This window comes from Sabethes cyaneus, chromosome 3, assembly GCF_943734655.1.
Source record: "Sabethes cyaneus chromosome 3, idSabCyanKW18_F2, whole genome shotgun sequence".
In the NCBI taxonomy this organism is placed as follows: domain Eukaryota; kingdom Metazoa; phylum Arthropoda; class Insecta; order Diptera; family Culicidae; genus Sabethes; species Sabethes cyaneus.
The window spans coordinates 216,557,559-216,573,420 of record NC_071355.1 but is presented as its reverse complement, the minus strand read 5'-3'; the positions used below and the strand labels follow the sequence as shown (position 1 = coordinate 216,573,420).

At 38.0% G+C, this 15,862-nt stretch overlaps 2 protein-coding genes across 2 annotated transcripts in view; both read left to right on the top strand.

The window, feature by feature from the left end:
* Positions 1–15,862, top strand: part of LOC128744639 (uncharacterized) — a 379,511-nt gene that overhangs the window by 229,535 nt on the left and 134,114 nt on the right. The window lies entirely within an intron of this gene.
* Positions 1–15,862, top strand: part of LOC128740703 (kinesin-like protein GA13060) — a 195,890-nt gene that overhangs the window by 165,247 nt on the left and 14,781 nt on the right. The window contains exons 5-7 of the mRNA XM_053836267.1: positions 1,860–2,141; positions 4,291–4,384; positions 11,099–11,305. Of these exons, the coding sequence (XP_053692242.1) occupies positions 1,860–2,141; positions 4,291–4,384; positions 11,099–11,305 (583 nt within the window). The remainder of the gene's footprint in view (positions 1–1,859; positions 2,142–4,290; positions 4,385–11,098; positions 11,306–15,862) is intronic.

Sequence of the window (15,862 nt, the reverse complement as noted above, 5' to 3'; positions counted from 1 at the left end):
AGGAAAATTTGTATATTAAAACATCCATGATCTCCTCAGAAACTTGCAAAACTCGAGATTGTGACAAAGGTCATCCGAGATTCACGATTTATGTACAACACAGTTTAATTTGTGGCAATACGAAGTTTGTCGGGTCAGCTAGTAACTTACATAGCTAATATGGGAAGTTGCATAAAGCTTAGATGGTATAAAATAAATTTAAGTCTTTACCGGTTAAAGTAAACCAGTTCAGGAAATAAAGTCTGTGAAAAATTTATGTTGTCAACGTGGTGGTTTAATTATAGTTTTAAACGATTTTTGGAAGTCACCATAAATAGGAGTAATTCTCGCTGAAACGGAGCCACTACTAACACGAGGTCTTCAAATATAGGAACTTTTATACTTAATTGGATGTAAATGGTCAAAAAATAAGAATTACACTTTTAATACCTCGAAACAGTGGATCCCTCGTTCGTCAACGGGCCTGACAGCTTCAAAATAAGATGAATGTTTAGCAAACCTCGAGATCTATATCATGTGATATTACCTAAATTTGGGCCGAATACGAATACGATTTAGTTGGATACATGTCGATACGTAGGGCAATTTGCCATTTGTTGTCCACCTTCAGTTTTTTTTTCAAATGATACCTATATGAAAATATCAATGTTGTTACTATAGTGACAAATCATAGCCAGGACTGGTAACATTGATATTTTCAAACAATATTTTAATAAACGGAAGGTGGGCAGCAATTGGTTGCTTTAAGTTGGTCCCAGGCGGAATATTTAGAATTCTGGAATATCTGAAGTTATTATGATGACAAAATACTTGCTTTTAAAGACCACATTAAAAGTATACAAGCAAAATGTAACAATAATAATATGAAATAATATGTCAAATCAAAGTTTTTTGATTTGTCACATTAAACATTTACTCTTCCCGTAAAGAAAAGAGTAAAGTGACTTATTGTCAACCATAAAAAGGAATAATATAAAATATTTACATCTCAATAACTGAAATTCTATAAAATAGGAATAAATAATTTTTTAGACCACCAATGTTATATGCCTTTCCGATTTAGTTAAGTTATTGTATTGTAATGAAGAAGAGAATTCGGAAAAGAATTTTGAACATTCGGGGGTAGCACTAATAACGCGAAATCCTAAGAAGAACAAAGTGAACTGTTTTAAGAAACTATGAAGAATCGCGGCATTATGTCTCAGGGGCGATTAGAGATCCAACAATTTCACCTTAAATTATTGTCCCGATAAGATTAAATTGTGTTCCCTCAGATGCTCGAAACAGGATCAGAAAAGATTGTGGATAATCCAGCATCACATAAACCTCTGCATGTGTTTGATACAGAATAAAAAGTTTTAGAGAAGATAACACTCAATAACATCAATATGAATATGAATTTCATGAAGTGAACTCTATTGTAGAAGCTTTCTAATCAGTACTAATGGCGAAAATGGGAAATTATCGATAGAAAAATGAAACACTGAATACTGATACTTTCAAATAATATATTCTGCAGTTTTTGTTTCAAACATGTAGGATAATCTGTCAATGGGTATTTTATGTAAAACCAACTGTTTTAATATCGGGAATTTTATAATTAAAAATGCAGTTTTGGATAGCAACCAGCATAAATTCAAAGTTTTGTCGAAACGTACGGTCGATTCTGTATAGACTGCTCTTTATTAATTCAAAACAACCTCCCGAGAAATGTTCAATTTCAAACGCAAACTTAAATTTATGTAATACAAAAATAATTTAAAATTAAATAATAATAAAACTACAAACTATAAAATAAAAAGTTTCACCATCTAGTTTACCAACTATAAGAGATTCAATTTTACTCATTCTATTTTCAGGTCAAGGTAATGCTCCGAGTTTCGGATGACCCTCCAAAAGCGTCCGCTCCGACCATCAGTGCCCAGGAAGAGGCTCAGACTGCATCCGCGCCGCAGTCCGTGCCGTCCTGCAGCAGCGGCAGCTACCTGACGGTGGACAAGAAGAAACGGCAGGTCACGTTGTGCGAAACGCAAACAAACCTCGCCGCTTGCAGTAGTGCAGCGACCCCGGAGCGAGGCCCAATGGTATCGGCACCGAAAATGTTTGCATTCGATGCATTATTTACGACCGAGGACTCGCAGGTACGTTACTGAAAGGGAAAACCAACTGCCAGCCAGCTATGTATGTACGTACGAGCAATACGAGCATATGTGTGGTCGTCGCGTGAGAGGAAACGAAATTGTAGATAGATAGAGAATAGCGCACAAGTTATGGAGGTTTTATTCGGGGATACGAGAATTTAATGCTTTGGATAATCAGTTAATCGAGCGTGACTTTGCGGAGGGTACATTTCGTAGAAACATACCCATTACTTTGTCGGAACAGTCTGGTTCATAGATTTCATGATATCATACTGTTGGCAACTAAGCAATTATGTTTAGAGAGGACCCCTACTTAATTGTCTTACAACATACGTTCTTCCCGATAGAAGGTATGATTTTCGATTGAAAAATTAAAACAATCAACCGATAGCAATGCATCGTTTGTCAGCATTGTAATTTTATATTGCACAAGAGCAGTGATGGTTTTCAAAAATCCTATCCATTGGTAAAAGCAGCATTCCCATCAGGGCGACAGGGTGATGTGCATGAAAAGCAAACTACATAGGTCGCTTAGGATTCCCATTGTTTACTCCGTTTGGTCGGATCAATGTGGGGTGAATAATTGATTGAAAGCAATCGCATCCATTCATTAGGTATTAGTATGACTCCTGTCTCCTCGTCCTCATCGGCATACACAAACACTCTAACGGCTGGACGGCACCAGCAATTGGATCGGCTTAATGGAGTGTGAATTTGACGAGTGTCGGTTAAGTGGGCATCTTGATTTATGCCTATATGCACTATCAGGGACAGACACTCTGAGAGAAGGAAACATTCGAGGTCTCGTGGTTTTTAAAATTTAATATTCGTTAAGCATGGTTATGGTCAGATTTTTCACCAATATTTTTTCCCTGTTTAGTTGTAGACATGTTCATCAAAGCTTTTTAAAGTTTTTAAGCATCAAAGTTTTTATAGCCAAACATGAAGAAAACTATCAGATTGTTAGTTTTAAATATATTATAGCATGTAAAATAGTGAAATTAGGAAAATATCAAATGGCAAAAATACATGTTTGATAACAACTATTTAGCTTTTGATTGAAATTGACTTTATCGATGCTAGATATTAGGTAATTCTAAAAAAAACTTATACTATAGTTCCTACTGACCTCATTCAAGTGCGTATTTTTGGCAAAAAAGCTGTAAGTATTTGCTAACGAAAACATTCGATATGAGTACTTATTTCGTGTAATTCTATTCATACCCATGGATCCAATCTTTATAGAAAAGTGCAGTAAATTTTCTAAAAGATTAACACGATCACTATTTGAAAGTCAAATGATTTTTTCACATCATACAGCTGGCATCCCTGGCCAGTTCACTGCGTCTGTTAGAACATTTGCACCCCCGAATGTCCCCATCATCCTTTCCATCTGGTTCTTTTCATCACCATCCGAACCGGGGAAACGATTTGCCGGCTTGAGCAAAAATCTCGAAAGCATAATCTAATAACGAGACATCTTATAGCCGGGCAAAATCCAGACTGATGAGCTGAAAACGAGTCCTCGCGACGTCCGTCGTCGTTACCGTCGTTGTTGGCGTCGCGTCGTAGTCTGACGTTAGCTCAGGCGAACTGACTCGGAGAACTCTCGCCCGGCAAGACACCCGACGAAATTATTAGTATGCCAGGAAGAAGCACGCACCTGGTGGCGAATGCTCTTTGACCAACCTGAACGGCGGAAGTATTAAAGGGCAGACACGGTATGATAATGATGAATAATGTCGCTGGATTGGCACTGGCATCGTACGATATAAGGAAGCGAATACTTCCGTCATAAGCGCGATATCCTAGGTTGAGCAGCAGAGAAAGCGAACGAAAAAAAAAGTTTCCTGTTGACGGTAGAGACAATCGGGGAAACAGGTTGACAGAAAGTTAGCTAATGAAAAACGTGATCTCAATGTGAAATTACTATCGTCTTCGTCGATGGAGTTTGTGGAAATGGATACTTTTAGGGTTTCTACGCTTTCGTGAGCTGGGCGCTGGAAATTTCCGATACAATTACCGACTGTTCGGGTTTAGAATGTTTTGTTTGAATGAACGATAGCAAAATTCAATTTGACGGAAATCTTGATTAATAATTAATAATCAATTATAATTACGGTTTTGTGTTTGTCGTTGTCTTTCGCAGCACGACGTTTGCGGAAGTGCGTTATCGGAGGTGATACCGGCTGTACTGGAAGGCTCGGATGGATGTTTGCTGTCGCTGGGATACCCAGGAGCAGGTATGTCGCGTGCATATTTTACGAAACTTTGAGCGTTTTATTTCACAAGCTTCGGCGGTTAACCAGTAACAGACGATTAACAGTTATAATTTTTTAGAGGACATAAACAACTAAAAATTTAAAAAAATGACACTTTTTTATTTTGTATTTCGATTTTACTGACATTTCCGCTTATTTTGATATTATTTTGCAATGATCCCGCCACGGAAAGTGGAGAAAAAACGAGCAAACACATAAGTTTTTCAGTGTCAACCCCGTGCTTACCTATCGGTGTTTCATCCTTTTTTTCCTTTTTATCACACTTCTCGAGCCAGTAACACTGTGGTAACTTGCCATCGCAATAGGCTTCGTTGTTGGTAAATGCAGAATTTAGTATGAAGGCAGGATTTTGAGAGCCTGGGAATTAGAGTCACTTAGCAGAAAATGTCTTGATTATACTAAGATTCGAACCTATAATCACTCATTTGTCAAAGTAGACCAAGAGTTGTAGAGTATTTTGCGTGTCTTGTATACAACGCAGTATATGACCATTGCAATGGTCACAACAGCCCCTCGACTTAGCTAGAGGTTTTGAGATCTGTTGTGGGAAAGTAATTGTTTTTAGTTATTTTTTAGTTTTCGTACCTGGAAGATACCTCTGTGACTTTTTGATTAAAAAATATTTAATATTTAACTCTTTAATACTAAATTCTGGAGGCCCTGATAAGGACTGAATGATATTTAAACACTTAGCGATGGCACCGGAGCTTACATTAACTTGCCTCCTCGAGTAAGTATGGCCGTCTGCTCCTTAAAATGTGTGCGATGGTAAGCAAAGCTAAACAAAGCCCTGATGCACGTTACGTTCAAAGATACTTAGGACTATACAAAAATTTCATAAAGTTTTTGTCTATCCAGTGTTGAATAACTGAAGGGTGGAGGGGGGTTCAGTCGAATAAAAAACGAAGAGATTTTTTAAATCACGCAAAAAACTTAAATTTTTCATCCATTTTCACTTAAAGTTTAATCGTTAAAATAGAACCTATTCTTGTTTTTCATATCTACGTTATTATTTTCCATGCAAAAACCTGCCAAAATAAATTCAAAATCTGAAAAAAAAATTTTTTTGGAAACGTTTTCATTCCTTAAACTCATTTTTCGAGTTCTTTAGGCTATAAAACCCACAGATAAATTGATTTTATACATAAAAAAATTACTCAGATTCATCAATTTTTTTTCGCCATACCCCCCACTCCCCCTCCCATTTTTAAAGCCTATTTTGAAGGGGGAGACCAAAACTTTAAGAATAGTTTGCAATGCACGCTATGTCCGAAGGAAATTATTATTTAACTTTCATGCACCTCAGATTTTTCTTCACAGGATGTTAGTATTGGTCAAAACAATTAATTTAGAGAAGGTCTTACAATATTCTATCTTGAGTTTTTTACAAAATTCAATTTTCAAGGTTATTAGGGGTCATTTTCTCTCAAGTGATCATATCCCTTGTAATCGACCACCTCCAATTTCAACCAAATTTGGTATAATTACTCATTCCGACCCCACATTCAATTTCCCAAAGTTTTGTACGAATTGATCAATCCCCCTTGCAGTGAGATGCAAAGAAAAATGAGTTTTTTCGAAAATCTAAGAAAAATGAAGTAGCGTCACTGCAAGGGGGATTGATCAATCTGTATAAAACTTTGGGAAATTGAATGTGGGCTCGGAATGAGTAATTATACCTAATTTGGTTGAAATTGGAGGTGGTCGATTACAACGGATATGATCACTTGAGAGGAAATGACCCCTATATAACCTTGAAAATTGAATTTTGTAAAAAACCCAAGATAGAATATTTTAAGACCTTCTTTAAATTAATTGTTTTGACCAATACTAACATCCTGTGAAGAAAAATCTGAGGTGCATGGAAGTTAAATGATAATTGCCTTCGGACATAGCGTGCAATGGCCTTATTAAATATTCACCTTTCTTGTATCTCAGATTTCTCTTCATAGGATGTTAGTATTGGTCAAAATATTGAATTTATCAAAGGACAAAAACTATTCTATGTTGGGTTTTTTGCCAAATCTTATTTTAAAGGATATATCGTAGAGGATCCATATTTCGCCATGAGCCATATTTCGCCAGTTGATGAATGCAAAGCCTTTTTGCATATTTTTGGTGGACTTAAAAGAAATTATTTGACGAATTGATAAAATTGATGTCCTCAATTTTACAAATTCGTCAAATAATTTCTTTTAAGTCTACCAATAATATGCAAAAAGGCTTTGTATTCATTAAATGGCGAAATATGGCTCCTGGCGAAATATGAATCCTCTACCCTATAGGGGTCATCCCCTCTCAAGTGACATGATCGCCAATCTCCGATTTCAACAAATTTGGTAAAATTGCTTATTCCGACCCAACATTCGATTTCTCAAAGTTTTTTGTTCCGGATTAATCAAACCTCTTTGCAGTGACGTTTCTCCATTTTTCTCAGATTTTCCGAAGGTAAATTTTCTAATTTTTGCACTTTTCGTACACTTCTGAGACTTTTCTGACACTTTTTTGACCTATTTGTTTAACTTATCAACTTTTCTGATACTTTTTCGGTAGGATAATTCTGATACTTTCCAGATACTCTTTTGACAATTTTCTGCCTCTTTTATATCATTTTTCTGACATTTTTTGCCACTTTCGGGACACTTCTGACATTCACACACCTCTGCTACTCTTCTAACAATTTTCTGGAACTATTTTGCCACATCCCGTACACTTTTTGGACACTTTTCTGATGCTTTTCTGACAATTTTCTGGTAATTTTCGGACACGTTACAACCACTTTTCGAACACTTCTGGTACTTTTCCAACACTTCTCTGCGACTTTTCCATTTTCCATACTCTTTTTTGGTTGGATAATTCGGACACTCTTTCGACAATATTCCGCCACTATTCAATTATTTCAATGACACTTTCCTGACACTTTTTGGATACTTCTGTCATTCTTTTAACAATTTTCTGACACTTTTTGACTATTTTTACATTCTTTTGACAATTTTCTGCCGTTTCTTTGCTACTTATCTGTCATTTCTATGTTTTTCCGACTCTTTTTTGCCAAATTTTGGACAGTTTTTGGACACGTTTTTGATACTTTTCTTGTACTTTTCTTACAGAATGTAATGTGATTAAATTTATATCAAAATAAATAGAAAAACTTTTCTGACACTTTTTTGCTATATTTCTTTTACTTCTGCATTATTCCGACACTTTTCGGTAGGACAATTCTGATACGTTTATCTGACACTTTGCTGTCATATTTTGGATTGTTTTTGGACACCTTTTTGATACTTCTCTGACACATTTCTGCCACTTTTCTGCTACTTTTCTGTCATTGGTGACACTTTTTTGTCAATTTTTTGGCACTTTTCAGACATTTCGGACACTTCTCTGACACTTTTTTGACACACTTCTAACAATATTCGGACACTTGTGTCATTATTTTTACAATTTTCTGCCGCTTCTCTGCAACTTTTCTGAAACATTTTTGAAATTTTTTTTATACTTTTCTGTCATTTCTCTGCCATATTTTTAACAGTTTTTGGACACTTTTTTTTAAACTTAAGTAACACTTTTCTGGTACTTTTCGGATACATGTCGGAAGCTTTTTTTTGACACTTTTTCGATACTTTTCTGGTACTTTTCGGATAAATTGATATCAAAATAAATCAAAGAATTTCACAGTCACAAACGCATTGCATTACCTTGGCTTCGCGACCAGTATGGTCGTCAACTTTGCTGACCTAAAGGAGCATTGCAAATAATTTTCAAAGGATTTGTCACCCCCCTCCCCTCCGGTTGGAAATTGGCTTGAAAAATCGGAGAAAAAAATAATTTGTAGGATATGAGTTAATTATTTTTTATAAAATTAATTGTCTGTGGGCTCTACAGCCTGAAAAACTCGAAAAATGAGTGTACGAGTTGAGTTAACGCTTCTAGCACGAAATAGAAATGGAAGTTCAAACAGTGGAATTTCCAAAACTCGGCCAAAAAAATTTTCTTTGGTTTTTGTCTTTTTGTTCGTAGATTTTTGCATGAAAAATAACAAAGTACTGTCAAACGGGGTAACTTGCAACAGTTCTCAACTATTAGTGCAAGTAAAAACTTATCTGTAGTACATTTGAGGACATTTAATTAATACAAAGTTATTAGGTCTAGGATAGAACAATTTCACATATTGAGAAAAAATAAGCGATGAATATTGGCTGTTGTAGAATTTTTTAACTAGTTTGTTACTAGTAACCCCTTAAACGGGGTAACTTGCAACAAGCAATATTTTTTGGAAATTGAACGAATTTAATGATTTGTGTGAGTTTCTTTTCCGACTTGCGATTTTCAATGCTTTTGCTATGAATATACGCATAAACGTCCTATGTCACGTTGGTGAAAATAATTTATGAACCCCGTAACGGAAAATCACGAATTAAACTTTTTATATTATTCATGCAGTTGATATTCCTTGTCCGGATCCGATAGAACTGCCTTCTTTAAGGACCATTCACATATTACGTAACGCACTTAGGGGAGCGGGAGTTGTGTAACAACTCATTACACGTCGTATATCCACTATGCAAAATCGCGTCATGAAGTGGAGTGGGGGAATTAAATCATCGATATCTTAGTTACGTAATGAATGTTCATTACGTTACGAGTGATCGTAATTAGACACTGTCATATTGCTGATCGATTTCTCTCAGTGAGGATATTTTATTTTTAGCCTCTTCTATGGCCATTTCCGATATATCCTGAAAGCAGGCATACTGGCATATTTCCGACTTACCGAAAGTATCTTACACTCTTCAGTTGTGCTTTAGTATTGCTTGATGCAAAATTAAGTGATTATTTGCCTCGTGAAGTTAACGGAACACAGCTTTTTATATCATCCAGCTGTTGCAAGTTACCCCGTTTAAGTGCTTTTTTTACGAATAATGTGGTAACAAGCAGGATAAACAAAACTAATCATCATAAATCAATTATTTTGTTTCCTTATTGTTCATTTTACTATAAAAAATGTATGTTAAGCTTCTTTTATTTGAAATGCTTGTGGGCGACACAAACGTTTTACAGACCAAAAATTGACGATGAATTTGACATCATCTTGTGCGATTTTTTACAAACCACCTAAACAGCAAAAAATCAACATACTAGTATCTAAGGCTTCTTAAATCTGTTAACAACAAGATTCAGAGACTGATATAGATAAAAAATTGAAGTAACAGATCAAAAAGTACAATAAATTGGATCGATATAGCGTTGTTGCATGTTACCCCGCTGTTGCAAGTTACCCCGTTTGACGGTATTTATTGAAAGCAAGAATAGATTTGGTTTTCACGTTTAAACTTTAAGTAAAAATGCCTACAATACATTTTTTTTGCTCGATTAAAAAATTCTCTTTGTCTTAAATTACAAATATTTAAAAAAGTTTTTGTCCCTCCGGTGTTGGGCCACTGAAGGGGGGGGGGGGGCGAAAAAAAACAAAGAGAATTTTTTAATCGAGCAAAAAACATATGGATTTTAGGCATTTTTATTTAAAGTTTAAATGTGAAAACCAAATCTATTCTTGCTTTTAATAAATACGTTGTTATTTTTCATGCAAAAATCTACGAACAAAAAGACAAAAACGGAAGAAAATTTTTTTGGCCGAGTTTGGGAAATTCCACTGTTTGAACTTCCGTTTCTATTTCGTGCTTTATTTTATTTATTTTATTTTAACTCAACTCGTACACTCATCTTTCGAGTTTTTCAGGCTGTAGAGCCCACAGACAATTGATTTTATAAAAAAAATTAACTCATATCCTACAAATTATTTTTTTGCCCCCGATTTTTCAAGTCAATTTCCAAGGGGGGCGGGTGACAAAAACTTTGAAAATGATTTGCAATGGCCTTATTGTGCTAAAATATTTTCGTTATATTTGATGGTTAGGTGACAGGTTTTCGGGAAAATGCCCCATTCCTAAAATATTTGCAAAAAGGCAAACAATATGGTGTAAAAGGTACTATGCCCCTTAAGTGTCCAGTATCGAGCCGTTTTGCAACCAAGCTTTGTCTCCTTCGTAAGGATTAGTAAGGAGAGGGACCAAATTTTACCTTACAGCGCACGTTCAGCAACCAAACCTGGCCTTTGTCTCGAGTTATGACGAAGGCGGAGACGACGTTGAGTCAATAGCTCACATGACCGCTAGTTTTACGAGCTTTTATTTAATTTTTTTTCAAACAGTTTTCCGCTGTTGGATACCAACAACTTTACTGCGCTTTTACTTTTAAGTTTCGAATGAAATTATTTGATTCAAGACCGCAATGGTCTTATTCCATTTTATTCTTATACTTTTTCTTTCTAATATCTTGATTTTTATTTGTTGGAAAAAATTGAATACATATTTCTGGAATCAACTTCTGTGATTATCAAGGAGATGAAATGCATGAATTCAACAAAATCAAACAAAAACATTACCATACCTCATATATTTTGAAACATAATTTAATCGACTATCTAGTCACAACTGTTGCAAACAAAGGCACTAGACTTGAAACTAATTAAAACTTTCTATATCTCTTTGGTGTTCCTTGCAAATACTTTTGAGGAATTGGGGACTTTTTTTACACTTCAACCAATGAACTCAGCATTTTTCAGTTATTTTCTACACAGTTTTCTAACTTGATCAATCATCATATCTCTTCCAGGACAATCACGCACCATGTTCGGCACGTTGGCGTCGGCACCTTCGGACCTGGGGGCCATCCCGTGCGCCATCGCCTGGCTGTTCAAGGGAATTAATGAGAAACGTCAGAAATCGGGCGCGAGATTCTCCGTCCGCGTTAGTGCACTCGGCGTGAACGCCACCAAACCGGGATCATCGTCGAGGGATTTGCTCGCCGGTCATGCGACAGGTAATTAATCAATTCGGACTCCTATGTGTGTATGTGTTTGTGTTTTACCTTTTTGTGTGAGCGCGGGAGGTCGTGCGCCTTTCGGTCGTGCACGACGCGGGAGATCGCCACACGACGCGGGATGAATGTGCGCCAATTGTCGAACTCTTCGTCGATTCTGTTCACTGTTGATGCTGCACGTTCCGAAAGCCATTTATTATAACTTTATAAATGTCACGGTACAACTGCTGCTGTACGCCGGCTGAATCTGTTGGTCTTTGGGGACTTCCACCCACCGCTCCTCGATCCCCAGTTTATTGGTGGTTCACTCACTTGTGTAGCTTGTTTGCTTTTTCAGCTCTATGTTAACACGTGTGTACTGAGTTTGGATAGAGCCCCGAACACCTCCCCACCGTCGTTTGGCTCACAAAACCTGCTGCTAGCGGTTGTTACAGTGGTTGACAATTTGTACGATAACATGCTATACATTTATTGACGTTTGTTCAGTGGCTGGGCAGTGAATGTCTCGCAGCGAGATAGAACCAGATATTAGCATGTTAGATGAAAACTAGCGTTAAATGATGTTTTACTTTTGTGGTGACTGAAGTTTGTAAAATTTAAAGGATTTTAAAATAGTGAACCAAGTTTTATGTAAATTATTGTTACTTAACCAACGGCATCCGCCAAATTCACTCTAATGGAGCCGCATGGTCATCCTGCGGATGATCAGTGATTTGGAATTGTTGATTAGTGTCAATTACCAAGATAAATTGTTGTAAAAAGATGCTTACAATAAATTGCTTAGTATAGCATCTCTCTCTACAATTAGTCATTTGATAAGTATAAGTTTCATACTCACTTGTCGGTACAAACTACTTCCATGGTTGTGAAGTTAATTTATTCATGATTTTGCCCTACAGCTGCCGGCGTTGCACGAGAGACACACACGTACGTATACAAGATTATCTGAGCAAATCCACAACGATTGCTGCTGGATCGATTCGGTCGATCGAAAGGATGCAAGGAAAATTTATGCTTCATTGCAATGGGTCATTTGCAGTTGGTTATAATTTTAATGAAACGATTCTCGGTGTTAATCTAAATTGATTTAGAATGTTCATTGTGATTAAATGACCGGTTTCGATGCGGAAGCAAGAGCTTGATTTCAGACTTATTGCCATTAATATATATGATACTATGCTTTTGTATCCTTGTGAGCTATGAGTTATTTTGTAATTTATATTTAGGTAGGTAGATGGAGTGTGAAATCAATTTTTTTACGAAATAAAAAAAAAATCAAAAAATACAGGTGAATAAAATAGTGGTTTCTAAAAACATTATTGTAAATTTAGAGTAACGATATATTATTTTAGTCGCTGTAAATTGTAAAAATTTAATTGCAATTTCGTCAACAGTAAGTTTTTAAATTGCCGAAATCAGTAGCATTTAATGTCGTCCAATTTAATTCCGCAAAGCATAGAGCCCCATTACTGGGTTTCATAAAATGATACCATTCATTAAATTCCACCAATAAACAGCAGATAAATAGAGTTACACATTACAGTCCGATAAATGTGAATTTGACTTCAATTATTTCCGCAGATGAAAAATCTACCGCAACTCGCCGTCAACCTTGGCGGAGGGGGCACTGGCGGCAGCCTATCCCTGGAGGAACAAATGCACAAATATTCTCCGCAACAAATAATTGACATTCCTGAAATCAAATCAAAACGAGTATACACTTTCCAGCAGAGAATTTCAATTAAAATTGCTCTGTGGTAGGCATTCCTGGCGAATGCGGGAATTAGACGCGGCTGGTATTCCATTTAATAGTGTCGACTTCCGGTCCACTACTGCTACTGTATATCATACCGGCGATGGGCACTTGCACTACTCACTGGCTCACTGATAATTTGGAGTGATTTGGTGTGTGTCCCCGGTGCAGTCTATAATGGATTGCCATCGCCCCGGGCTGGCTGGGGTAGCAAAGTGCATTTGCAAATGCTGCCCGACCTGCTGCTGCACCGGGGACAACGTCGAAAAAATCGCCTCGAGTCACACACCGGATGTCGAGGACTACGACGATCGATGATGATGCAAATCGCAATCACGTTTGATGGGACCGTTGCTCTGTTCCGGGTCGATTGAACGGCTTATTTCTGGACGCGTCAATTGCCGAACTTGCCCGGTAATTAATTTGAACTTTGCTGAAGCGAAAGCGGCTCGTCCGTCCGGGATCAGTAAATTTCATCTTCGCTGGCGTCGCTCGTTTAGGGATGTTTTTATTTGCTTTGGCCAAACCCGTAACCGCGTGGTCCATCGAAGCTCGCAAGCAGTAAAAAAACACGAGTACGAATTAATTCCATTTAATTTGCCATCAAGTGGAGCATAAACTCGACCGAAGTCTGTGGAGTAATCAAAAGGCGCGCGGGACAAGTTTGAACACAAAGTGAGTAGGTTTTGTGTCTGCTGCAAAACACCTAGACAAAGTGAATGAGAGCAAATATGAATGGCCTGGCAAAAGGGACATGGCATATCATGGCCATCGCTTCGGACTCATGTCGGAGTTGTTAGACTGTTGTTTGTCTGTGCCGCACGGTGATTCAATGACGGTCATTTAGTATCCAAAATAGCAACCAATTTCTTCCACAAGTATGCATATGTAAACGCCTCCGACTACCCAAAAACGAGTGTGGAAATCAGAGTGTGCACTCGCGTCGTGTCCGATGTCCCGCGGTCCATCTAATTTGTCGCGTAGTTCAACAACATCAGCATGGTAAGGGTTGTCGCGCCGATTTTCCACTCTCCCGCATTTACCGGTTTCCGCAGCGGCAGCGGCGACGTCGTCCTCGTCGTATCAGAAAATTGGCGAGGGTTATAAATTAATTGTTTAATAATTCACTAATAGCATCAACATTTATCATTTTCATACTTACCGTTCTGTCACCCCTTTCGGTCCGTTTCGGTTCGATTCGGTCGGGCAGATACTTGGCCGGTGGCTGGCACACAGACCGGAGGCGACTTTTTGACTTTCGGTCGTATGGTTTTCGCTGAGCCGGTACACCGATAGCTCGACTTGTTAGGGAAATCGAAACGACGACGGTGTATTTGGGAAATGATTGTTGTTTTACTGTTTATTAGGTAAATGGCTAGATGGCCATTTTGCTGCCATAATGTGCTCACTAATTGTGTTTGCTTATTTCGGCTTTGGCAACGATATGCTGTATGACATTATAGACTCAAATGGATCCTAGTACGTTCATGTTTTATTCTTTTGCTGTTTTTGTTTTTTTGGTATCCTAAAATTAGTTGCACTGCAAAATAATTTAATCTATTCAGCTCATTCAATTTCATTCAATGAAAGAAAAATTCAAACTTTTTCACATATCCATGAGATACTTTGTGAATGATAGAATCCAAAATATCCATTTCAAAATGGCTTCATATCTTTTGAACAGGTTTGCATATTCACAAACCTCAACTTGATGCCCTGCTGCACCCATGAAGCACCGAAATTAGGTCATACAGGACGGTAGCAGGATGCAAACTATCCTGGAGATTGAGTTAGTATACCATCCCCCAACCAACGAAACCATTCATCAAGACCACACAAACAAACTAGAAACAACTCTTCCCACTCTGCTCAACTCAGCTCAGCTCTACTCCGGTTAGCATCGCAAGCTGTTATTAGAGAAAGCAAAAACTACACAACTTATCACTAAATAGCCAACTGACTGCCCCACTCGACCGACCGACCAGCATCCGACTATCTACGACGCGACGGACGGGTTGCATTTCCCAGCAGGCAACTCACGGACAATTGAAGCAGTTTTCTTTCTTTCGCCAACAACGCTTCAGCGCTTCGTTTCAGCCAATCATTCGGTTTGCTTTGAAATGGACACCGACCGAACTCCGCTTCCTCTTCACTCTCCTGAGTCAGGTTAGACTCTACAAACAGTCGTTTGTTGGCTGTGGCTGCTGGCTGCTAATTCGTCTCAGAACCGATCCGCCCCGCCTCTGTGCTTTTCGTTGAAAAATGTTAATCTAACATATCCGGTCATTGAAAAATGAGAGCCTCCCGGGATAGTCACTGCCGGGGATAACGGTCGGTGGCGGTAGTGGTGGTGCTGGTGGTACTGGCTGACCATCAACAGCCGGTAAGAATCGAGTGGAACAGAAGCTAATCGAGACTTGCCTAGCTTATCGAGAAGCCTGGAGTGGGGGACTGAGCGAAATGGAACGGGGAAATGAATAAACAGAAGCTGGACTTCTCTGGTTTGCTTCTGGCCGGTAGCGCCATTGATTGCTCCATCAGACTAACGCAACCCGGCAGGTACCGTTTGGCACAGTGCACGACAAAGAATGGCAGGTTTGCGTGTTGAAGAGTCTCCAAGGTACACTATAGTGTGCCGCATCCGTAATATGGGATGGGTGGTCAGACGACGGTAGCGATAGAGCCACCAGCAGAGTTCTGGAGCAGGAATGGAGAAAATGAAATAAAATGCTGATTCCTATTCATTTAATACCTTCATCACTGCGGTTTCCAGATAATTCCCTGCTGGGAATTGCACAAACCGG